Source organism: Sapajus apella, unplaced genomic scaffold, assembly GCF_009761245.1.
Source record: "Sapajus apella isolate SASKATOON/1434 unplaced genomic scaffold, GSC_monkey_1.0 scaffold35, whole genome shotgun sequence".
NCBI classification, from domain to species: Eukaryota; Metazoa; Chordata; class Mammalia; order Primates; family Cebidae; genus Sapajus; species Sapajus apella.
The window spans coordinates 16,913,091-16,940,035 of NW_022436975.1; the positions used below are offsets into that span (position 1 = coordinate 16,913,091).

The 26,945-nt window shown below is 39.0% G+C and overlaps 1 protein-coding gene and 1 long non-coding RNA gene across 2 annotated transcripts in view; one reads left to right on the forward strand and one right to left on the reverse strand.

Annotated features, from left to right (window-relative positions):
- Positions 1-22,156, reverse strand: part of LOC116563564 — a 34,815-nt gene extending 12,659 nt beyond the window's left edge. The window contains exons 1-2 of the long non-coding RNA XR_004274460.1: positions 21,906-22,156; positions 20,527-20,740 (exon numbers count right to left, since the gene is read on the reverse strand). This is a non-coding gene — a long non-coding RNA (uncharacterized LOC116563564). The remainder of the gene's footprint in view (positions 1-20,526; positions 20,741-21,905) is intronic.
- DNAJC5B (DnaJ heat shock protein family (Hsp40) member C5 beta) overlaps positions 1-26,945 on the forward strand; it is a 69,085-nt gene that overhangs the window by 27,891 nt on the left and 14,249 nt on the right. The window contains exons 4-5 of the mRNA XM_032296220.1: positions 21,810-22,023; positions 25,870-26,041. Coding sequence (XP_032152111.1) covers positions 21,810-22,023; positions 25,870-26,041 — 386 coding nt within the window. The remainder of the gene's footprint in view (positions 1-21,809; positions 22,024-25,869; positions 26,042-26,945) is intronic.

Here is a 26,945-nt window from a genome sequence, read left to right on the forward strand (position 1 = left end):
AATAGCTACATGGAAATGGCAGAGTCTGATCAAAGTCAAAATCAATCTTCTAGTTTATATTTTCATTAGATGCTACCTAGAGAAAAGTCTTTGCTGTTTCATTTTGCCCTAGACCTCTCCAGAGGAGTGTGCCTGGTAGCTGCTCACCCCTGTTGTTGGACACTCCTGTTGGTGGACGTCTTTGACTGAAGATCTCTGAACTTGACTATTAAGGCTTCAGGCTGGGACACTGTGCTGGGGGAGGGGAGGTGGGCAGGAATGCCCTAATTGCATCGCCAGTTAATTGATTTTTGTAATATCTACAAAAATGTCCCCCAAAATGAGGAGGGAAAAAAAGTGACATCAAACTTCCTTGTAATTTTTAAAATCCACTTTACAAATGTGACTTTTAATTGCCTTTATTAATTTTGTAAGCTAAAATTTCAGGTCATATGTTAATTAAGGCATTAATTATGCTTAGTTGTTTGCAAGTTTAATAATTACAACATAAAGTCTATTCATGTAATTAGCGTCTTGGTATTAATTTTGTTTTAATGTCATACAAATATTATTTTTTCAGGTGATTAGGGTACTAGTATGCTGCCAAAAGCATCTACTTCTCACTAAATTACACATTTGTATTCTGCAGTTATTCAAAATGTATGAGCAAACTGGAAATCCACTGAGAATATTATTCTTATATTCTGGGATCTGGATCAAAGCAGTCATAATATAGTGAAATTAAAAGTCAGTGAAATTTAATAAACTTACCAACTGTTGAATCCATACACTACTTGGCCAATGTTACAATCTTTGGCTGTGCTTGAAAACAAGGCTGAGTTAGAAGACTTCTTTCTTCTTTTGCATTTCATGTTTCATACGATAATATATTCATCTGATTAAAATGAAAACAGGTATATAAAAAAGCCTTTCTCTTACCTCATATCCCCCAAGTCGCTTCCCCAGGGGAAACAATATTATCAATTCTTTGTGTACCCTTCTAAAGAGGTTTTACGCCTACATAAGCACATATAGGCCGGGCACAGTGGCTCATGTCTGCAATCCCAGCACTTTGGGAGGCCGAGGAGGGTGGATGACTTGAGGTCAGGAGTTCAAGACCAGCCTGGTCAACATGGCAAAACCCCATCTCTACTAAAAATATAAAAATTAGCTGGGCGTGGTGGCACATGCCTGTAATCCCTGCTGCTCGGGAGGGTGAGGCACAAGAATTGCTTGAACCTGGGAGGCAGAGGTTACAGTGAGCTGAGAGCCAAGATCATGCTGCTACACTCCAGCCTGGGTGACAGAGTAAGATTGCGTCTCAAAATAAATAAATAAACAAGTATGTATACAGGACTTCCAGTCTAAGCAAGATGGCGTAGACTTTTCTATTCCTGCTGAGCACAAATAAAAACCTTGGAAATAACACAAGAGACAATCAAAAGAGAACTCTGAAAGGTAGAAACAGGAAGGTTAGTTTGGTCCGAAATCGCAGGTCACAGCATCAGGGCATCTTATAATCCCTTCCACCCCAACCCAGCAAAAGATAACCCAGGCCCAGCTTTTCCCAATACCCGGTCTAGCAAGAGAAGGCATCCAGGTAGCCTTATTCTTCCACCAAATTGAACAGAAGTCCCGCCAACAATGCTAGACAAGCCCCACGAAACAGCAAGGGTGCCAACGGAAAGCTTCCCATCTGCATCTTGCCAGGAAAGTGCTGTCTTTTCCCACTGCCAGCCTGGGACTCCTCTCTCTCACCTAGAGACCCCACTTGAGAGAGGACAATTAGTAAGGGGGATTCCACCACAACAAACACCCAGCCCAGGAAATGCTTTTGTCCTCGCAAGCTGGAGACTCCCTTTCTTCATCTAAAGGCACCTGGCTCCTCAGCTACTACCAACAAGGAGTGTGGAGAGCCTCAGAAGCAAGAGACAAACCAAACCAACCAAAGAAGCACTGTAAAGACTCTGAAAGGTAGATTGTTGCTGGAACCACTCACAAAAGTAGGCTAGGACCTGCTTGCTAACCCTAAAGAAGGGAACTGCTTGCTAAAATAAAACAATTTAAATAGAACCCAAAATCTCCCAACATGATAGTCAAAATACCCAGATACAATCAAAATCACCCATCCTACAAAGATGCAAGAAGATCACAACTTGAATTAGAAAAGACAATCAGCTAACTCCCATGCTGAGATGAGCCAGATGCTGGAGCTGCCTGCAAAGCATTTTAAAGCAACCGTCAGAAAAAAATTAACAAGTAATGACAAATTCTCTTGAAGCAAGTAAAAAAAAAAAAATGGAAATTCTCAGTGAAGAAATAGAAGTTACAAAAAAGAACTAAATGGAAACTATAGAACCAAAAAATAACATAAATAATAAAACTGGATGAGCTTAATAGTACAGTGGAGATGACAGAGAATAGAAGTTGAGGACAGATCAATAGAATGTGCCTGATTTTGACAACCAATAAGCAATAAACTGAAAACAGAGTCTCAGAAACCTGTGGGACGATAACAAAGATCCAACATTTATAGCATTAGCATCCTAGAAGGAAAGGAGTAAAAGAATAGACTAAAAGAGTAGTCAAAGAAGTAATGGCTGGAAATCTCCCATATTTGGCAAAAGATAGAAATCTACAGATTCAAGAGGCTGAGAGAACTGCAACAGGATAAACCCAAGGAATCTATGCTAAGATACATCATAATTAAACTTCTAAAAACTGAAGACAAAGAAAAAATTTTGAAAGCAGACAGGGAGGAACAATGCATGGCCAAACACCCATTTCAGTGGCAGTGTATTTCTCATCTAAATCAACAGAAGCCTGAAGGAAATGACAAAACATTTTTCAAGTGGTGACAGAGAAGAAGTGTCAGCAGAAAATTCTGTATCTGGTGAAACTATATTTCAGGAGTGAAGAGGAAACACATTCTCACATAAAGGGAATCTAAAAGAATTTGTCACTAGCGGATCTTCTCTTAAGGATGGCTAAAGGAAGTTCCTCAAAAGAAAGGAAATGATAAAGGAAGGAATCTTAGATGATCAGGAAGAAGGAAAGAACAAGGGAGAAAGCAGAAATATGGGTAAATACAAAAGACTATCCTTTTCTTCATGAGTTTTCTAAATTATGTATGATTATTAGTACAAAATTTGTAATACCATGTGAAACTCTAGACAATGACATTTAAAAATAGGAGGATAAAAAAGCAAAGGTGAGAGTAAGGTTTGCACCTTCACTCAAACTGCTATCAATAGATTGCGATGTCACACACACATGCACATGTATAATACCCAGTGACTGGGAAGACCATGCAAGGTAATACACTCCAAAACACCACAAAAATCAACATGGAATCCTAAAAATGTTCTAATTACCCATAGGAAGAAAAAAGAACCAGAAGGATGAGAAACAAAAGAAACAGAAAACTTAAAATCTATTTCAACAGCCTATCATCTCCCCAATTGTCCAAGTTCCATTATCTAAAACTTGTAACCTTAAGCCCTCGCATAACAATTATCTGGTGTAAACAGCCTAAGCATATATATTATATTTTCCTTTCTTCTACACAAGGTGATGTGTTATCCCTCCCATACTTTGTACCCTCTTAATAATATATCTTAAAGGTAATTCCAAGGAATGATCAGTTCATGAAAGGTTTCCTCATTCTTTTTACAGTACCATGTAGTATTCCATGACATGGATGTCCCATGACTTAATTAACTTCCTGTTGATATTTAGGTTGTTTCCCATCAAGGCTGTCTTTTTAAACCAACTTTTCGCTTCTCAGAGAGGGAAACCCCATATCCCAAAAGGGTAGTTTCAGTCTTGGTTCCTGTTCCCTTTTCCATATTTGCATGTCCTGATCCAAAATACCTGGAGCAAGGATCTCATGGACCCAGCCAGTTCAGATGCCCATCCATGTCTAAGCAGCTCTGATTCAGGGAATCAAACTCCCCACTACCACTTAGCAAGGATGTGCGATCCAGCTTTTACTGGAAGCAAAAGGGACAGTGTTCTCTAAGTAAAGGGATGAAGTGGGGAAGGAAATTATCAGTATCTGTAGTTCTTCGTTCTTTTACAGAATTACCATAAACAGCAGCCTCAAAGACCTATCTCAGTCCCTCCCTGTCTACTTGTAGAGCTTTATCATAGAGTCTTCCTGTGAATAAAGCACCTTTTTCCTATATCATCTGAAACTCAACCATACTTCATTAGTCATCTGATAAAATGGAGTCCCCAGCTACCTCAAAGGACAGCTGGGAAAGGTGACAAGAGGAAGTCTTTTACTGTGCCAATCCATCAGACACTGAAGCTCTTGCCTTATTGAAACTTTGTGAAGAAAAATGAGATCATTATTTTTCAAGGGATGTCAAGCTCTTTGTGGCAAAGCACAGTGAAAATACCAGGTACTATTGTAAATGAACAAATATCCAAGTCTAAAATTATCCTGCCCTTTGGTGCTACTGTTGAAAACCCGTTTATCTAGCAAAAGATGAATTTGTGATCCAACTTAAAAGTAACATATCACAGCATGAAACTCATGGTATGAGTCTCATCCAGGGCCATCATTACGGAATAAATCTGCCTTTAGCATTGCAGAGCATAATCATCCCAAAGGGGATAAAGTCTAAGGCTCATTTAATCCAATTTTATCATTGCTGGATCATGCCACTTAATTTGACCAGTGTTTGCATGAGATGAACAAATATTTTACCCTCTTCTCTCACTGCCTAAAAGTCTTAAATCTCCCCATTATGATGCTGTCTGAAGGAGACTCGTTCGAGTCAATCTTTGAAAATTCAGATAGGCCTACAATGACTAAGAGGTTACCCATCATTCATACATTTGTCTGAACTTTAAATTGGCATGTTTTGCCTTTCCACCTAATTTAGATATTGCTCCAAGACCCAATAGGAATTCTGAGTTAGGAAGCTGGTGAAGGAGGTGAGGAGGAGGAAGAATCACTACTGGACAGTGGGACGATTGAACAAATGGGGAAATGGGAGACTGCTGAAATAAGGAACTCAAAGATTGTTCTCTATATAACCTCCATACTCAGGCTCAAGTCCCTCTCAAGTAACTTGAGAACTTGGGTTCACTGCAGAGCCTCTGCCACCCTTCTATGAGTCTCCTATGAGGAAGTCTTCTGGGGCTTGAGAGCCAGTTCATCTCCATGTAGTGGCATTGTCTACCAAGCCATGTTACCACCCTGTAGCGGATGCCGCTTTGCCATTTGCTATGTGGGCATATCCACGGTCACTGCTAGATACAACCCTGGGTGCTAGACTCTGCTGCTGCAGCTCTCCTGCCACTCAGCTGCACCACCCTGCCAGGCATGGTAGGCACAGCAGGTGCTCCTTACCAACCACTCAGTCCCCAAGTGCTCTGACCACTCCTTCAGGCCCAGAAGCCTCTTCTGCTGTTTACCTTGAGAGCCAAAGGAGCACCAAAGCCTGCCGGGCTGTGCCACTGGCACGGGTGAGGCTGGTGTAAGGGATGGCTCCCTTCTTCCTCTTTGTGATATGCTCTGTTAGAACCCCCTGTGAGTTCAAAATGTGGTAGAAAATCTCCTTCCAGTTTTTCTTCTAGCTCTTTTTTTCTATAGGACCCAGAGACATGCTTGGGGGTGAGCCAGACACTAGCAGTAATGTCACTCCACTTAGACCCTCAATCTTATCCATCAGATCCCCCTGCTGATATGTCAAGGTCATCACACCTGGCTCTTTCTTTCCTAGGATGCATTCTTTTCCAGAAGTTTCTACAGCTCCCTTCCTCTCCAGCGTCAGAGAGGTTTGTGTCAGGCTGTCCCACTGGTTCTTTAGACATACCCAGCTGGGGCTGCCACAGCCATGGCTTGGATTCCTTTCTGGAAGCCTCTTTAGCTCTGTGGGACTTCTAGGAGGCCACTGCTACCTGCTTTCCAAACATATCCTGATATGCCGTACCCGCAAGCAGTGAACAACAGGCGACAGTGACTCACAGAGCAGCTCTACCATATTCCTCCAGCAAGGCCACCTGATCCAGCATTGAAGGTGGTAAATAAAGTGTGCCGTTTTACTGTTTGTTGCTCAGCAAGAACTGTGGGTGTGTGGTTCGATTTCCCCTTTTCTTGTTGGCACATAAAGGACCTTCACTCCAAAGTGGTTAGATTGTTGATCCATACTGCTACCTAATGATAGCAGAAGCCAAGAAGGCTGATCAGAGCATGTAGCAACAACCAGTATGTCTAGGGTCTCTGATACTGTCAATGGCTTTACTCCAGCAAGTGTTGTTCATTATTCAACGAATGTGTATTGAGCACCGCTTCTGTGTTGGCCACTGTCCTAGGTACTGAGAAAATAGCAGTGAACAAAACAGAGCAAATCCCTGCTTCCTTAAGCCTGTTTTAAATAGGGCCAAGGGAAGGGGAGGCTTAATAATGAACAAATAAGTTAGACACACAGCATATCAGATGTTGCTAAATGCTGGGAAGAAAAGCAGAGCAGAGTGTTCAGAGCGTGCTGAAGTTCCACATTCTCTTTGAGATGTTCACATAGACTTTAGCACTAAAATCACTCAATTGCAGTGTATTCTAAGTATAACATAGCAGTTAAGTGCACAGGATATTTCTGAGTGTGGTGGCGCATGCCTATAGTCTTAGCTACTCAGGAGGCTGAGGTAGGAGGGTCTCTTGAGCCCAGGAGTTTGAGGCTGAAGTATGCTATGACTGAGCCTGTGAATAGCCACTGCACTCTAGCCTGAGCAACGAAGCAAGATCCCCACCTAAAAAAAGAGTGCGAGTTATTCGGAAAGCCCTGAATTCAACCCGCTTTTCTCAGCCTCATTCTTTTCCTAAGTAAAGTGCAGATAATCATCTGATCTCAGAATGTTGTGGAGGATTACATGAAATGATGCATGCAAAATGCTTAGCTCTGATCTGGCACATGGGTACTGGGTGCTACAAAGGATACACAACAGTCTGAGAGCCAACCCTACAGAACAGCAGTTTCCAAACTCAGCTAGGACATGGGCACAGGGTGCCGTGCCAAGAAGTGTGAGTGTGTGAGTGAGAGAGAATGGAGAGAGAATGTGTGTGTGTGCTCATGTGTGTATAGGGGTATTTAGATTATGTGACATTCAGATTCCATTGAATACATTTTTTAAAATGTTGCAGCTTTTATTTTAATATGCTGATGTTTATAATATGCTGAAAATTACATTCTTTGCATGTTTAATCTTATAAAAATTTTTAGATATCAAATATAAAAAATTTTTGATACCAAAACAATTTTAGATACCAAAAAAAAATTAGATACCAAAAAATGTTGAAAGGGCACAGTTTCTCAATATTATTTTAAGAGGTGTCTAGGCAAAAAGAATTTAACTGGGGATGGGGAGGACAGAAGAAACTCAAACATCCCTCAGAGTAATGACAAGGAGGTATTCAGGTGGCTTCTGGGAGTGGCGGCCTGTGGGGACGCAGCCGAGCATCTTCCTGAGGCCCTCCATTTGCTCCAAGGCCCACTGCAATTCCCTTTCTGCTTTTCTGCCTTTCCCTCTCCATCAGTTCCTTGAGGGCAGACATTGTGCCTAGTCTTTCATTGTGCTTCCAGCCCTAGCACTATGCTAGTATGTGCTGAATGCAAAAAGGAATTGAAAAATAGAAAATGTCTGATTACAGTCTCAGCTTCTTCAGCACCATTTCTCAAATAATTAGTTTGGTCACTTTGCCGAACAAGGAGTTATTCACTGACCCAGTAAACAGGGGAAGGGTGGATCAGCAAGGCAAAATAACAGCTTCCATTTGGGATCCAGAACATTTTGTATGATTCTGGGACCCTCAAGTGAAAAGTAGTTAAGGGATAAGAAAAGGAAACCTGTAAAAAAAACAGCCAGTTATGCAATTTAGAGGGTGTGTCTTCAGTGTTTAAAATCTCATTTGTAACATAAACATTGATTTTTATTTACACCAATACATACATTTTTGAAGTAGGCTAGAAATAAGATTAAGATGCCCAAAAGTGAGGCTGACTGGTTTCTCTGGCATGCTGGGTGCAAAAGCCTAACAAAATGCTGGGTAAGAAATCATGCAAAGACCTAGCTCTTTCTTGACTCCTTAGAGAGCCACAAAATCAGAGTGAGGCTGGATGTGGTGGCTTTTGCCTATAATCCCAGTAATTTAGGAGGCCGAAGTGAGAGGATCAGTTGAGCCCAGGAGTTTGAGGCTGCAGTGAACTATGATCATGCCACTGTACTCAAGCCTGGGTGACAGAGCAAGATCCTGTCTCTAAAGAAAACAAAACCCTAAATAGAGACATTAACTGTTAGCCAGACATGGTGACATGTGCCTGTGGTCCTGGCTATTTGGGAGGCTGAGGTGGGAGGATCTCCGGAGCCCAGGAGTTTGAGGCTGCAGTGAGCCATGACTGCACCACTGCACTCCATCCCATGTGGCAGAGTGAGACCCTGACTAAAAAAAAAAATCAGAGTGAACTAGTTTTGCACATTAGCACTTGGTTCTCTGTGCCTCATGGATAAGCTTAATTTCTCCTTGTTGACAAGGGACGAAGTATTCTGATTCACATGACAGGAGACTCAACTGACTCTTCTATTTCATTTGACTTCACATGAAACTTAATAGAAATTATCTTCTAATTCTGCAGAAATAAGTTGCCTCAGAGTAGACCAAAGTGAGGCAAATTCTGTTTTCAAAAGGAGCAGAAAAGAGTGTCATTTCCATAATGATCTGTGGCAACCCCAATCTGTGGTGCTTTTATCCATCTTTATTAGCAATTACAGGTGAAAACAGAGGCTGCTTATGAATAAAGTGTAAATGTCAGGGGAATGAATAGCTAATAGAAGAATTGTAAATATTTACAAGGCAGAGTGATGATTCAAGCTCACAAGATTAATTGATGTTAATCTCTATCAAGCACTAATTTGTTTCCTGAGTTCTAAAACCTTCCACTGAAAGGGAGAGTATGTGAGGCCATACTCACATACAGCCCACCTGGAAGAATTGTCTTCCAGGTGGGCTACGTAACCTTCCTTCCCCCTCGTCAAATCTTCCACTGGATCGGGCCTCTTTGTTCTTCATGCAGTGTCAACCTCGGTCATTCCTGGGTGCTGGAATCATTACGATCAGTAACTTTTTCACTCACTCATTCACTCCATATCTATTTAGTGTTCAATAATTATTTATATTATACTATGATAGATGAATATACATATATATTCATTTTATTCATTAATAGGAACACTATGCTCCAGTTAATCTGTCCCACTGACTATACTCTCCCTTGTTTTGCTTGTCTTTGAGACATATCTTTTCAACCTTATTAAATTTTACTGTATGTAGTGAGCTCTTTAAATGCTAGAAACTATATGTATGTACTCAAAGGCAAGCAAAACAAGGGAGGCTGTGGTGGGAAAATAAATTAACTTGAACATAGCCTTCATATTAATGATTTAAATGAAAGTAAATGTTTGTTACATCATTCATTCCTGCCCCAGGCATTATGCTGGGTGCTGAGAATACAGTGATAAGCAAAGCATGATCACTGAGCCCACCAGCTTGAGGTCTGGCAGAGGAGACAAATCAATCAAATGATCACAAATGAGTATGTAATTACCGAAAAGTTAAGTGCTCTGGAGGAAAAATCATGGTTCCATGAGAGTATGAACCAAAGATAGCACATTGGGAGGCTGTAGTGGGCAGATTGTCTGAGCCCAGGAATTCAAGAGCAGCCTGAGCAACATGGCAAAATGATGTCTCTACAAAAACATACAAAAAATTAGCCAGGCGTGGTGGCACAGGCCTGTAGTCCCAGCTACCCAGGAGGCTGACTTAGGAGGATCACCTGAGCCCGGGAGGCCAAGGCTGCAGTAAACCATAATTGTGCCACAGCACTCCAGCCTGGGTGACAGACCCTGTCTCAGAAAACAAAGCAAAAAAACCCAAAAGATAGCTGATCTGGACTAGGGGTTAGAGAAGACTTCCCCAAGAAAGTGAATGTAGTCTTAATTTTAGCACAACTGATGTCAATTTATATTGAGGGTAACCCCCCCAAAAAGCCAGAAGGACAATTTCAAGAGCCATAATCAGTCATTAACAGCAAAAATGGTAAAAATAATCAACATTTATGGAATGCTTACTTGGTGCCAGGCACTGTGCATAGCAATTTGTATTCATTATTCTGTTTTGTTCTCACATCTCTGTATTGTAGGTACTATAATTATCTCCATTTTACATTTGAAGAAACTGAAACTTAGAATGGTAGGTTAAGCAGCTGTTCAGAGTCACACAGTGGTAAGCAGTGAAGCTGATAGGACACTAGGGTGTTTTACTCCAGAACCTACGACTCTTAACTACTGTATTCTCTGAGTTTAGAACAGCTACCGTGATTTCAAAGGACGTAAAGGCCAGAATCTGAGTGATGAGCCATACCAGAGCCTAGAGAAATGTCCATGCCTGAGAAGGAAGACTGGGAATGAAATTCAGGGTTCTTGGGGCCAGACTGGGATTTAAGACAGAGGAAGGAAGAGGGATCTAGAGTGGGCACAGAGCCTCAAGTTCAGGGCAGTGGGGGAGAATGGATTCACTCTGATCAAACCCTGGGGATGACTACTCATCTCGTGAATGGGGTGTCTGTCTTTGCACTAGGGATAGAAGTAGTTTTTGCTATTCACTGGCAAGGTTTTATACATCTGATGGTTATAAGACTAAGATTTGAAAAAGGGAGTCCTCATACATTCTAAGGTAATGCAATGCACCTCTTTCTGGTAATACAAACTGGTAAATCCAACTGCTTCGTAAGCAATCTGCTGATAAAATCATGTCCTTATTTAGTGTCTGTTACCTGTCATATACTCAGCACCCTAGGCAATTGATAAATAATTGGTGAATAAATGCATGCATAATAGCATAAATAAATAAATCCGTGAGAAAAAAATGATGCGTGTCTTCCTGAGTGCTTTAGCAATGGGCATCCAGTCAAATAATCTAATGTAATTGAAAGAAAGTATGTGAACATAAATTTACAAGCAAAATCATGAGGATGTCAGTCAGACCCCACTGAAAATTGTGATACATCTAAGTGATGTCAAAATATTCCTTAAGTTTACTTTATGTCTATCAGTTTTCTTGAAACATAAAGGCAAATAATAAAAGCATACTTTCAAAGATATATATTCTATAAGATTTGATATATTTTATTGAAATTAGATATTAAAGCTATCAATACGTAGCTTTAATCAATAGGTAGCTATCAATAGATAATTATATCAGTGAAAATGGTGGAATAAAAAACTCCAAAACTCCACACCTCAATGAAATCAATGAATATCTGACAAAAACTGTCAGGATCAACTTTTTGGAATCTGGAAACTGACCAAAAAGCTTTCAGCAACCAGGGTGCACTTATTTTTTAAAAAGTTAAATATCAGTAACAATAGCAAACTTTGCAGCATTTTAACTTGCCCTAGTCCCATACCTGCTCCCCAGTAGCCTTAAAAATAACCCCACGTTACCAGTACAAATACTAGTACTCATACCAGATGGATCAGAAAAGTCTTCATTTACAAAGAATTGTCACTGGTTGATCTGGCTGGTGGCTCCCTGGAAAACCTGCTCCAAAGGCTTGTCTCATCTCATGTGAATCAGAACTTATCCAATACTAAAGCTGCTATCTGGAGTCAGGAGAGTAGTTGGTGAAACATTTATAGACAAATGTTTTAGTCACTGCTATGACTGAATAGACAGTCACTGGATAGCCTAAAGAGGAGTAATTCTTCTTGCCTCCAACAGAAGAGGTGGGAAAGATTGATGCAATTATGCAGAAGTGTAGAGGTAGAAGACTGCAGAGGACTTTCCGTCCAATAACTTTTTTATTCTTTTGAAGTAATAAGTGAGGTTCTCTGTTGAGAGAAGGCAAGAGCATGAGGAAGGATCAAGGATAATTGTGAGATGTTTGAACACCTGCTTTAGGAAACAAGAACAGAAACATACTGAGATCAAGCAAAAGGATTGGCAAGCAACATGGAAGACCAGTTCAGGTGGGAAAGGGTGTGCCTTTATTGGCTCCAGTTTGCATGGCTGTGCAATCTTCTCAGCAATACTGGTCAGCCCAGAAACAGGAGTGGAATTAGTGGGTGCCTAGTGTCATCTTCTTGGGGGTGAAACAGGAAATCAGAATGAGTAAGGAATTGAGTAAGATGGTTTGAGTAGCATTCAAGTGCATGAACGCCAGATTCAGCCTGTATAGTTATGGAAATTGTCAGTGAGACTGCCAGTCTATAAAAATAGGTCTTATTAAGTTTAAAAAACGAGTTTGGAGAAAACTGGGTTCAGGAAGAACAAGAAAGTGAGAGCTTGACATAAAGATCAGAGGATAATGCTATTTGTTTTTGCACTGAGATAACTAAAAGACTAGAGACACTGGGAACCTGACAAGAGCTATTGGCAGGGACTGCCTCTGAAAACTACCAAGACCTGCTTGGAGATTTGTCACTGGAGCTTAAGCCAGGAGCCGGCAGGAGGAAGGCCTACAGAGAGCAAGTGCTTGCTGAGAGCTTTGGCTAGAACCGGTGGTGTGAGCTGCTATTGAAAGTAGAAGACAAGAAATCAAACTGAGAAAGTCTATATAGCCATTTATCCAACACTCCAATCTTATTCTCCCTTGACCTTCTAGTTCAGTAGAGATTCCTGGCCTGAAGAAAAACAGTGAATGTAAATTTTCCCCCAGGAAACATAGTAAAGTTAGATGCCCAGAAAGTTTTATTGGGAGCATGAGCCAGGTACAGAGAATCTTGAGCTGTTTGCAGCCTATAGATTCTGTGGCGTGGTAGGTTGTGGGAGAAGGATTATATTATACAGTACACAGAAATTTTAGTGGCCTACTAAAAGCTGTCAGTGACCCACTGGTGTCAGAACTTCAGGTCCTCATCCCCTAAAGTAGTGCTTTATGGTTGGTGTTGGATGTGTATTTTATCTACTGTGTTTGCACAAATATCCTGGTTCATTCTATCTTATTAGGGAAGGTAATGAACTGTCTCTTAATCAGCCATAGGAACAAATTGTAGTAACGAGAAAGCTACCTGAAACAAAGATTAAGTATTGTTGTGTTTTTAATCCTTATGTTTAAAAAATCACGCATAATGCCTCATGAAGTCAAGTTAATACACATTCTAGTAAAAATTTGGGAGAATACTTGTCAAGCAATCATTGAGATGCACTGGTTTCATCATCTCCACTACCGCTAGAGGTCAGCACTTGACTCTCCATATGGTTCTGTATGAGGGAAAAGACCAATTCTCTGAAACGATCATCATCTATGGTTCCTGTTGTTATCTCATGCCATCTGTCTTGAATCACAAAGGTGACTACATCCCAGAAAACAACAGAACACTCAAACAATAGCTGGGGTGAGTGGCTCAGATATTCCATCTGCAAATGTGAGAAAAGTCATAAGATTGTGTAATGTGGCCTTCAGTGTGTCCTCAGTGGGGCCTTGCTGGTCAAAGTACTTGAATCATGTACTATGGTAGCAGGTGTTTCCAAAATAATTACACAGCAGGGGTAGCACTGGCATCATAATCTGCAATTTGAAACCAAATGGTGCCCTGAGCTTTCTATTCTGTCCCTTATCAAGGACAGAGACTAATCCTGGCCCAGTGGCTCCTGAGTCCCTGAGCCCCACTAGCACTCTCAGCCATATACTGTACTCAAGCTTCTTGTGGGAGGGCAGTTGTACTGGGTGCAAGTGCATGAAGTGGTTGTAGGGGGTTTGAAGGATTGGGGGCTGATCAAGGGAAAATATATTACCACAAGAGGCATTAACACATAATAAGTTTTGTTGGGTGTTGCTTGGGTACTCAGATATGGCTGTGTGAGAGGGGCCCTCACAGCATAAGACTGCCCAAGGGCTTTCAGTGAAGGGCCACCAGCCAGGAGAGGAGGGTGAGGGAACTTCTAAGGAAGAGGGGGTCAAAACGGGGGCTTATGGATCTAGTTATGTCATGCGGCAGCATGGTAGGTCTCAGAGTCAGAGCGCTCCAAAGAACCGTAAAAGTTTGAGGTCTTATAACCACAAAGCTCTATCTTATCGAGGGCCAGCAGAAGTAAAGTGAGGTTTTGCAAGGTAGGTAAAGCAGACTGACTCTACAGGGCTAGAAATCTGATGGTTGGGCTATTCTTTAGATAATTGAATGTGTTAAATAGACATTTCTCAAAAAAAGATATACAAATGGCCAACAAACATATTTAAAAATGCTCAACATCACTAATAATCAGGGAAATGCAAACTAAAACCACAATGAGACACTACCTTACTCCTGTAAGAATGGCCATTATTAAAAAGTCAAAAAACAATAGATGTTGGCATCTATTGTGATGAAAAGGAATGCTTATACATTGCTGGTGGGAATGTAAATTAGTACAACCACTATGGAAAACAGTATTGAGATTTCTTAAAGATCTAAAAATAGACCTACCATTTGATACAGCAATCCCACTACTGAGTATCTATGCAAAGGAAAAGAACACAATATATCCAAAAGACATGTGCATGCATATGTTTATTGCAGCACAATTCATGATTGCAAAGGTACGGATCTGACCTAATTGCCCATTGACCAATGAGTGGCTATAGAAACTGTAGTATAGATACTTTATGGAATACTACTCAGCCATAAAAAAGAGAAATAATGTATTTTGCAGCAACTTGAATGGAGCTGGAGGCCATTATTCTAAATAAATAACTCAGGAATAGAAAACAAAACACTGTATGCTCTCACTTATAAGCTAAGCTATGGGTACACAAAGGCATACAGGGTGATATAAGGGACTTTGGAGACTCAGAAGGGGGAGGGTCAAGGGGGGAGGGATAAAAAACTACAATGTGTGCTACTCAGATGTTGGATGCACTAAAATCTCCACTATACAATTCACCCATGTAACCCAAAACCACTTGAACTCCAAAAGCTATTGAAATTTTTAACTATTTAAGAATAAATAATTAGATGTATGAAAACATGACTTTGATGCTGGCAGGCTTCTGAGTTACTGGGTTTCAGCCTGCAGTGAAGAAATAAAAAAAAAAAAAGCCAGGGGCCGATACATAGAGGCTGTCTTTGGCTCATTTGTGTAACAGCATGTAAGGCCTTCGGTGGGATTAACATATAGTTGAAAGAAGGCACCAAAGACACAAGTGATCATCAGGAGTTTCCTGGTTCTCACTGACTAGGTAATTTGTACCAGTTGTTCCTCCTGATAAGAGCAACAAGAAAAACTGAAAGAACACACATGCGTGTGCGCATGCATGCACACACACACACACACACACACAAACCCCTTAAAAGCATTTGAGAGTAAAGAATTACTGCTAACTGGGCCCTGATCTTGGAGAACAGAACCTGAAAGGCTAAGCAGGACTTTAAAAACAACCCAACAGAGAAAAAAGGAGAAAACTTGGACACTGGCCCAACAAGGATGAAGATCCTGCAATTTTATTGAGATTCTAAAGTGCTGTTGTCCAGGAGAAAGAATAAACTCGAAGAAAATAATCCGTGGTTGACAATTACTTTGGTGGTCATCAACAACCATGCCCCCTGGTTTTCATGTCCTTTGTTGTATGTCATGAATCTGGGATGGCTCTCTAACCCAATTTAACCAATAGAATACGGCAGAAGTGATGCTGTGCCTAAATCTTAAAAAGGTCTAACAGTTTCTACTTTTGTTTTAAGCTAGCCACCATTCAAGAAATTTAACAACCCCAAGAACATCTTGTTATGAGAAGGCTCACCTAGCCATGAGAAAAAGCCACGTGGAGGAGAACAGATTTCTCCAGACAGCAGTCCTAGCTGAGCTCCCCAACAACAGCCAGCACCAACTTATCAGCACGTATATGAAGCCATCTTGGGAGCAGATCCACCAGCTCCAATGACATTTCCTCAGCCAATGCCAAGCACAGCTGAAAATTGTCCCCACCAACTTCTGCTCAGTGACAACACTGGAGCAATTAAATAAAATTCTTGTTGCCTTAAGTTACTAAACTTTAAAGTTTACTGCAGCTTGTTACAGAGGAATAAATAATAGGAACACTAGTCTTGTATGGACTGCAACTGAACTTTGAGTCATCTGGGTAGCCAAAAAAATCTTGTTCTTTAGTTTAAAAAAAACTAAAAGATGATTTTAGTTTTGCACAGACCCCAGACATCTGAAAATAGGAAATAAAAATGTTTTCTGGTTTCAGATAAAATCTTCTTAGTCCTCAAATTCTTTCTTAAATATGTTTTAATGCAACATTTGTCACAGGAATAAGCATACAAATCAAGACAATATGAACAAGATTTAGCAGAACTGAGATAATAGAAACAGAACCATGAGAATTTTAGCCATTTGAATGATCATATACAGATGTTAAAATAACTATTTACAACCAAGAAGATAAAACATGAGATTGAGAATTAAAAAAAAAAATCCTGAAAATTATGGAAAGGGATATTTCAGATTCGGAAAAGAAACAGAAACTCTACAACAGAAAATACAACCACCAAAGTAAAAACCCAAAGGTAGGGATTACCAGGTTCGAGAGTTGACTGGAAGCTAGGTCAGAAGAAAATAGCAAGAAAGAATTACAAAGGATGGAAAATGAAATAAGATTTTTAAAATGGAAAATTTATTAAGATAAAAATAAAGAAGTTTCATTAACAAGAAAGAATTACAAAAGGATGGAAAATGGAAAAAGATTAAAAAATAGAAAATTCACTAACTTAGATATAAGCAAGTGGAGTCTAAAAAGGAGAGTAGAAAAAGAATGGGTAAAAGCCATTTGAAAAAACATGTCGATTTTCCAGGTTCATGAAAGACTTTAAACCACATATACTCAATAAAAGCAAGCAAAATAAATGCAAAGAACTCTATACCCAGGAACATCACAGAAAAACTTCCAAAATCTAAAGCTGTAAAGCCTTTATAGCAACCAGAGGAAAAAAAATACAGATTACTTTTAAAGCCCAACAATTAGACTTAACAGCTGATTTTTCAACCAAGATAGAATAAGCCAGAAGACAGTAGACCAAAACCTTCAAAATGATGAAAGAAGGTAACCGATAACCTACAATTCTACATCCAGGAAGGTTTTCAAAATTGAGGTGAAATAAAGTCATATTAAATCTTTTTTTTAGAGAAAACTGTGAATTAATTCCCAGCGGATTTTTCACTTAAAGGAGGTGCTAAGAATGTTGGTAGACAGAAGGAAAATAATCTCAGATGGATGGTCAGAGATGTAGGAAAGAACTAATAGTAATAAAAATGGTGAATATGTGAGTACATACATACAAATATTAATTGTACAAAATATCCTTACATGCTAATTTCATGAGAGAATAATTATTCAGAGCTTAAAAGACTCAGAGAATTAAAGTATATGCTACCCACAACACATAAGTTGAGAAGGGAGTAACAGTGTCCTTGCTCTAAGATTTTTGTGTTATTTTGGAGGAAAACAAAAGTACATTAACATTAGTCAAGGATTTTGAAATCTCCAAAGGACCCTGAAAAGAATGATAAAAGAATATATAATTTTCAAACCAACAGGTAAAAAAGTAGAGTAATGGGAAATTAAACCAACAAGAAGGAAAGGAAAGGGAAAAGAAATATGAGTATTTTAGAGGGGACAAATAGAATATGATGACTAAACTTGAAAAATATCAGTAATTATAGATAATAAATAAATACAGACAAAATGCTTCAATTAAAAGAAAAAAGTCATTCTGAATGAAAAACCGACACCATCTGGTTTTTACAAAAGACACATCTATTTAAGAATACAGAAAATTTGAAAATAAAAGGAGGGGCAAAGATGCTATGCAGATATTTATCAAAAGAAAGCTGTATAGCTTGATTAAAATTAAAGTGAAGACAGAAAGCATTACTACAGATAAAGAGGGATACTTCATAATGATAAAAATTTGATTCACCAAGAATATATAACAGTTATAAGTTCATAGGCTCCTAAAACACATGGCCTAAAATATACAAAGCAAAGAGTTGACAGAACTTTAAGGATAAATCTGCAAACCTACAGTCATAGTGGAAAGTTTTAACACACCTGGCTTGATAGATCAATAAAATGGATATCTTCTATATCCATTTTATAGAAGGATATAGACTATTTGAACAAAACAATTAACAAACAAAATAGAAAACTATAAAAACAAATTACCCAATAGGAACAGAATATATATCCTTTTCAACACACATGGAACATTTATAAAAATAGTAAGACGTAAGGCAAGACTCAAATTTTAAAGGATTTCAGTCATACCAAATATGTACTGTAACAGCAATGCAATTACGTTACAGAGCAAAAATTTTTAAATAGCTGGATATTTTCCATATGTTTGAAAATTAGAAGGTATAATTTAAAATAACTCATGGCTAAAAATAACAAACCATAATTAAAATTATAAAAGATCTAGAATTCAATGCTACATATGAAGATGTGAAATGCAGTCAAAATACTACTCAGAGAAAAATTTATAGAGTTTAATTCATGTATTAGAAAACCAAATCCAGCAATAAATTTTGAGTTTATCCCAGGAACATAAGCTTCATCTAACATTTAAAACTCAGCCAATCATATTAACAGACCAAAAGAGAAATAACATATCTTCTCTATAGGTACAGAAATAACATTTGATAAAATTCAACATCCATTCACTCTTAGTTAATTCCGAAGAGGGATGCCTGTTACAGCCACTTTTGACATCGTACTGGGGACCTTAGTCAGGGCAGTACGATAAGGAAAAAATGTAAATGATATAAGGATTTGAAAGAAAAAAATCCAATTATCACTTGAGATTATATAATTGTGTATGTAGAAAAATCCAAAAGAATTTATAATTCAATAAAATTCTGACATGAGCTTGGGAAGTTAGAAGGATGAAAAAAATCAACATACAACAGTTATCTCAAACCTAAGTATAAAAATAGAAAAAATTCTTTTTATCTGCAATGAATAATTAGGAAAATTTTTATATGTCAAAATCTCAAAAAAATTAAGCTCCCAGGACTAAATCCAAGAAAATAGACATAGGACATAGAGGTAAAAATGATAAAACTTTAAAATTCATTAAAAAGACCTAAATAGGTGGACATATTATACATGCCAATCTCCAAATTAATCTATAGAGTTAATGCAAACGCAATAAAAATCTCAATTGGTTGTGTGAATATGTGTGTGTGTGTGTGTGTGTGTGTGTAAATTAACAAATTAATTTTAAAATTCATGTGGACATACACAGGACCCAGCATAACCACAGAACTCTTGAAGAACAACAATATGGAAGAATTTGCTCTTTAAGATATGAAGATATATTTTAAACCATCATGTGTAAGAGTGTTATTGGTCCAGAAATAACCAAATTGACCAACGGAGCAGAATACAGATCCCAGAAATCCAGGGAAAGGATTTTCTTTTCCTAATAAATGGTGCTACAAAAGTGGAATATCTATATAAATAAGTGAGATTAGACACCTGCCCTCCACCACATTACAATGTCAGGGTATAAATGGGCCATAGATTTCCATATAAAGGGAAAAACTATAAAGATTTCAGAGTTATAGAGAGTTTATAGAAAAATATCTTCCTGAATTGAGGAACAGATTTGCTAATTCACGTAAAATAAAATAAGGAATTTCTGTTCACCAAGAAATATCATAAAGTAATACAACAAGAAAGCCCCAGAATGGGAGAAAATATATGTAATACATATAACTGACAAAGAATTCATATCAAGAATATGCATTTTTTAAATACCACAAATTAACTTTAAAAAACAAACTAAAAACTTGTAAAAGACTAAAATGCATTTAGTCTTTTACAAATATATCGAAACAGTATATATAACAGCCTCATACAAACCACAAGATTGATAAACATGAAAATATTTTAAGAGCTGGGACATCATGGTCAGAATTGGGCCTCAGGTGATTCAGAGACTGGTAGAGAATGGTAGGTAGTAGTAGTAGTTTGATTGCATCTTAAAGTGTTGGATGTGGCAAGGAAGAGAATGGAGCCAAACGTTGCAACTCTTAGAATTATGCCACTGCCTCCAAATAGGAAGATCTTGAAGGCTTTAGATAATTATAACTATAAACCACATGTTTATCTTATCTTCCACTAATTAAATTCACTATGCATTTTAGTTTAAAGTTGTCATTAGATTTTGAAGAGAAAATTAGAGGCATTGAATGCTATTTCTAATATTAGCTATAGCCATGACACATTGACAGGTGACCAAGAGTGTAGGGACATTTAGAGTTAAAGACTCACATTCTGGTTGAATATTATGTCACTTTAAGTATCAAAGTAGAAATGACAACAGATACCTTTAACAATGCATAGGTGCCTATTCTATTTAAACATACTCCAAGCATTTCCTTAAACCCTACGTTCCATAGTTGTTTAAATAGAATAGGCACCTATGGACAACACGCAAGAGGGTGAGGCATTGCACGACCACCTCCTTGACGGTTGTGGAATTTTGGCAGCTGTCTCTGCTCACCATGTTTCCCGAGGATTCCTCGGAGCCAAGAGTATCTGCCAAGAGGAATCAAAATGTTGCTGATGACCAGGAATTGGACGTGTTACAAGTGGAGGTGTTCCAGCTCTCCAAATTGCCCAACTCCATTGTTAGCAGTGTGATAAATGGATTGGGTGCATCTGCCCTTGTGAGTTGACAAAGATCCAAGCTGCTTAAAAAATGACAGGAAGCCACCCTAGAAACAAGAAAATGTGTGTATTTGCCAGAGATCTCTTACTTCCTTTTTTTTTTTTTTTTTTTTTTTTTCTGTTTGCCAAGACTGTGTCGCTCCAGCCTGGGCAACAGCTTTTAAAAATTTTGGTGATTTAAAGCATCCTGATGCTGAGCTCCTTAAATTTTCATCTACTTCCTAATCGTTAATGCTTTAGTTCCTAAAATAGATGTGATTTGTTCCATTTATCATGTAGATTGATTTATAAGGTATACTTACTCTTCTGCTTTACTTCTGGACTTACGTTACTGTTTTAAAATGAAACAATTTGATTTAAACTGATGCAATAAACAAAAGTTTAAGGTGTGTTCCTACATAGACCTATCATAGGCACCATAGGGAGAAGAGCCAGGTGGAAGTTCTAGCAGAGTCCCTCAGGAACTGCTTTCTGATCCACAGAGGAGAAGGACTTATGCCCACAGGTAAATTTCTATAGATTAGTAAGTGGAAAGGTGTATTTGGAAAGAAGCCAAATATGTATTTGAATGCAAAGGAAGTCACAGTATTTGTTCAGAAAACCAAGAGAGAGTTAGGACTTGTGGAAGATTAACGAAGGGTTAACGAAAGACAATTTTGTTCAAGAAAGACTTTTTGATAGCTGAGTTGAACTTTTAGAATATATGTTGTGACGTTCTGTTAATTCTGGAAAGTTCTTCTGGTACTAAAAGAAAGTATGATGTAAACTGGTCCTGTTGCTCTTAAAGGTCTGTAGGGGTGAGCTACTGATAGCTTCTTGGTAAAAAGAAACTTTGCATATTTGCTAGCAACAAATATTTCTCAGACTCAACAATCATGCAGATACTGAGAATTCTTCTGGAAATGTGAGAGGAGAAATAGTACCATTGTGCCTGTGCATTCGAAACAAGAGACATCATTTAGTGAAAATGTACTTATTAGTTTATCACTAGTCTGAAACTTACCGTTTCACAGTATTTGCATGAATAAAGAATGTACAAATGATCAGTGCCTTTCTAAAAGGACATCGTTCATTCTTGTCAAATAACAGTTTCCTTGTTTTCCTTTTATTTTAAAGAAAATTGGCCCTGAAGCACCATCCAGACAAGAATCCAGATGATCCAGCTGCTACTGAGAAGTTTAAAGAAATCAACAACGCCCACGCAATACTTACCGACGTCTCAAAGAGAAGCATATACGACAAGTACGGATCGCTGGGACTCTACGTGGCCGAGCAGTTTGGAGACGAAAATGTTAACACCTATTTCATGCTGTCGAGCTGGTGGGCAAAGGTGAATCTGAATTTCCTTTCTTCAAAAACAATCTCTTATAAGGCCATGATATTAATCACTCTTTTAGATTCCATCTCAAAGGAAGTATAACCTTCCTGTTATTAAACTCTGGTAAGTAAAAGGAGATGGTGCTTCCACTGAAAGCTATTATTTAGGATCATTTCTGGTTTAGCTCATCAAATAATTGTAAGATACAACATGATTTAAAATACTTCTAGACATTAATTATATTTGAATTTGGAGCTTCAGATTAATTCTTTATAGTGACTAATTAAGGACTGAGTCATTGCTCAAAACCAAAAATAATTTATTAGTGTGACAACTGCTTAATAAATTATTATGGGGCAAATTTAGCCATGTCCTTTACTATCTATAGCATAGGATACATCAGCAAACACGATACTGGGGAGAATGAGTGGTAATTATGTCAGAGACTCACATGGAGCCTGCTGTGAGGTAGAGGAGAAGGAAATGAGGGGGAAAAGGTAAGAATTTACTATTGGAGGACAGGGAATTGGAGAAGCAGAGATGGGGACAGAGAGCAAAATGGATATCTAGTCAAGCAAAAGGTGACATTTTTAAGAACTTAGTGCAATCAGAATTGACTTTTGTGTGGTAAATTTTGTTTGGTTTCCTAGAGATCTCTAGTACATATAAGTTTGATGATAGTTTTTGTTTGTGAATATTAATGTCCTTGTCTTCTGATAAAAGTATATTTACACATGGGTCATGCATGTAGTCCATCAACATATTTTGTGGACAGTTCACACTCATATAAGTTTCAATACACAATAATAATTATTAAATCTCTAAAAAGGCAGGTTTCATGCTCGTAGTATCTGGTTGCTATTTTCTTCCACTAAATCTGGCTAAATTTGAGTTTTACATATGCAGGAAGAGAGAGAATATGTTTCTGTGCATCAGCATGCAAAAGGAGTCTTGCAACCTAGCCTCATTTGCTTGCTATAATCCTCAGAGTTCTTTTTCTCAGGGATACCTGGAATTCCCATTTGAAACCCCTTTCTCTATTGCTAAAGATTGGGGGAGAGAGAAGTTCCTGTAGAGCAGATCTGGAACTTGGAATGCAAGTGTACACACTGACAATGTCATTTATGTCAATAGATTGAACGTTCATAGGACAGTGAACAGTATAAGCTTCTGTGAGTTTGCGTGGGAACCCAATCTCCAGGCATGACACTGTTTCCATGAGAAGATACTGCAGAGGCAGGTCCAGATGATTACACACAACTACCTGATTGCACATCAGGGCCTGCCTGCATAAACAAGAGAATAAATTTCCTTGCTCAGGAAGGGGACAAAATTGATCAAAATTCATATGGACAAGCACAATCTGCCCAGTAGTGTGAGAGATAAACAAAATAATTTCTGGTGTGGTTCTTTAAACATAAGGCCACAAAAAAAAAAAAATCTTTTCCTTCTCCTTGTGCCAAAGCCCAGTTTCATGGCACCCATCAGAGTGGCCCTGCATGTAGCAATCATGTGTTAAATACGCACTACATGAATGAATCCATGTATCTAAAAGATAATGTATTTATGAAAATATTAGACACCTACTTGTGCCTAGTACTGTGCTAAGCACTGTAAGAGATAAAGCAAGGTTTTTCTTTTTCTTTTTTTTTTTTTTTTTTTGAGACGGAGTTTCACTTTTGTTGCCCAAGCTGGAATGCAATGGTGCAATCTCGGCTCACCACAATCTCCACCTCCCGGATTCAAGCAATTCTCCTGCCTCAGCCTCCTGAGTAGCTAGGATTACAGGCATGTACCACCATAACCGGCTAATTTTGTATTTTTACTAAAGATGGAGTTTCTCCATGTTGGTCAGGCTGGTCTCGAACTTCTGACCTCAGGTGATCCACCCACTTCAGTCTCCCAAAGTGTTGGGATTACAGGAATGAGCCTCTGTGCCAGTCAAAGCAAGGTTATTTTCACAGAAGGCAAACAATCAGGTTGGAATAATTAAAGAACAAAACAGTATATGAATGAAAAGAAAAAGTTCAGAGAAGGGAACAATATGGAAATTGCATAGTAAAAACAAAAAGGACAAAAATAGCTAAAGAAGGGAGGAGTTTGGGGCAATGACTCAAGAACACCACATGGGAGGGCGTGGAGACAGTGAGGTGGAGGGTGTTGCAGTTGTTTTCAGAGGAATTTACCTAAGACTATGAAAATGTCAAATTTCCATAGAGAAGAGATTATATGTTTCAGGATGTGACTGAAGCTCCCCTACTCTGAGCCATCAGAGGCTCCACCCCACATGTGGGGCAAGGGTCAGAGATGAAGCCCAGGGCTAGGAAACAGGAGTGGGGCAGATGAGGGTCGTCAGCATCAAAGATTTCTACCTTAAGTTATTGAAGAAGTACACAGACACACAGGTCCTCTTTATCCCTCTTGCTCCCTTAATTAGATAAAAATCTGTGTTTCAATTAAAGATGTATAAACCCTTTTTTTCTATTTCAAATTACATATTTTTGATAAAATCATAAATTGATTTTGCTCAATTCACAAAAAATGGACTTTTTATAACCAGATTGGGAGAATCAAGAGTTTCTTTTAATCTTTAGCTATAAGAAACTTCGCAAGCAACCCTTTTATGTTTTTGGGGAAATCCTGCTGCTGTTCACCAGGTAGAGCAAATCATTTGTTTATTTATTACTTCATACAATCATTAATTCAGCTGGTATTTTATAAGCATCTACCACATACCAGGTACTAAATCCTTAAGTAGGAGGAACTGAAAGATGACTAGCTATCTAGCTGATAGTGCCAGCTTGCAGGAAGCTCAGAGTCTAGTACAATGAAACAGACCTACAAACTGATGATTGTTCTAAAAATATCACTTAAAGAAAGCAGCAAAGTAGAAGTCTGCATGAAATGCAATTGGGCACAAAGGAGGGAGTCATTGTTTTTGGGCAGGATCAGGAAAGATGTCATAGAAGAGATCTTTAAGATGAGTCTTACACACCAGGGGGGTATTTTCTTATGTAACTGGGGAATTGGGAGTTGTACGTCCAGGCAGATGAATGCCTGTATTGCATAGGGAGAGCAGAACTATAAGGGAAGGAAAGGCAAGAACAGGGATGTGCTGGTGCAACGAAGCATTGGCAGAGCCGGATCAGCATAATAAGGAACTTGGCTATATCTGAGAGGCAGGAGAGCCATAGCATGGGTTCAAGAGAATGTGTATTTTGGAAAGTTCACTCCATCAGCAATGCGCGGCGTGGATTTAAGGGAGGCAAGAGGCGAGGCAGGGAGGCCAATTGGGAGGCTGCTGGAGTATCCAGACGAGACATAGTGAAGGTCCATTCTGAAGCCCGGCTAGCCAGGATAGAGGCATGAAGGAGGATAGAAGAGACTTGAGGAGAGACACTCTCCAGGATTTGGTGACCAGCAGGAATTTGAGTGTAGGAGGCGGAGGTATCAGACAAATCATTCTTTAGCATTCTGGTGAAAATGATTTAGCTCCCCTTGCTGGCTCTAGAGGTTTTGTTGGTTGGTTTTTTGGTTTTTGTCTTTCCTTGCTCTGCTCTTAATAATGATCACCATATAGCTTAAGAATAAAAAAAGAAATGCCATACTTTAATTACTTTAGCTACAAGTCATTTCTTCTGGGTCTAATTTATAGGCAAAACTTTACCAGGAAATTGGTTTCCAAAGAAATGAAATAGTTCTTATGTGGAGTAAGGATGAGGGTGAAGAAGTGGCCTGTGGGGTGAACTGTGAAATCTTCAGGTCTCTGGGGGCACCTGGGTGCAGACTTGATTTCTGGGGTTCTCCTCCCACCCCATCACCCCTCATCCTCATTTTGCTTTGCCTCTGTTTCCCTAGACCCTGTTTGTTATCATCGGCCTCTTGACAGGCTGCTATTTTTGCTGCTGCCTGTGCTGCTGCTGCAACTGCTGCTGTGGACGTTGCCGGCCCAAGTCATCGGTGCCAGAAGAGGACTTCTTTGTGTCCCCAGAGGATCTGGAAGAGCAGATCAAGTGCGACATGGAAAAAGGTGGAGTAGGATGAGAGTAGAAGTAGTGGGTGTCCATTCACAGGCCTGAGCAAGCACCAGGTCTCATGGGGACAGCTATCACTAAAGTAGGAGAGCTCCCAAAACCAAATGGGTGGAACCTCACAGAATGCCAGTTTTGGGACAGCATCTGGGGAGAATAAAAAGACAGGTATCTTTACCAGGCATAGAGAAAAGCAGGGTCTGGGGCCGTAAGAAAGAAAATCATGAAATATGCTGATGATGAAACAAAGCAAAAACAATTCAAGTCTCATTACAAGAGAGTCAGCACTGGATTCAGGGAGGATTGGGTGAGAATGCTCAGGGCAGGAGAATCAAGGTAGAAACTTGTCACAGAAAAAGCATTTCAGCCGGTTCCTTTAGGGTCTTCTTTGAACTAGAAGAAGGTGGGCATCAAAAAAAGTCACCAACCCTTGACTTCGCTTCTTTTTGATGACTTGATTATGAATTTTGCTGAACTAGGAGACAGAAATCCTTCTTTCCCTGAAATATAGCTTCTTTCAGGAGTAGCCTCAAACCAGCATGAAGAATGGCACTATTTGCTTTGTTAACCCACCTCCATATGTCCTGGTGCTAAGATCTTGCAGGATTCACAGCACCAGGAATACTTTGTGTCCTCTGGGAAATGCCTTTGTATAAAGAAGCTGGGGTCAAATGTGCCATTGTCCTGCTTCACCTTACAGCCATGATCCTCCTGTCATTCTCTCCCATTATTCTCTCTCATAGTTATCCTGGATTACAGACTTTTTCACTGAATCCCCAAAAAACCTAGTCAGTCAAATAAAAAAAATTACTTGATAATTTAGACAGTGGCCCGTTTTTGTCAGAACTGCTAAAATTAGGAACAGTGTAGTTTTCTGGACTGTGTTGTACTCTGATTCTTTTG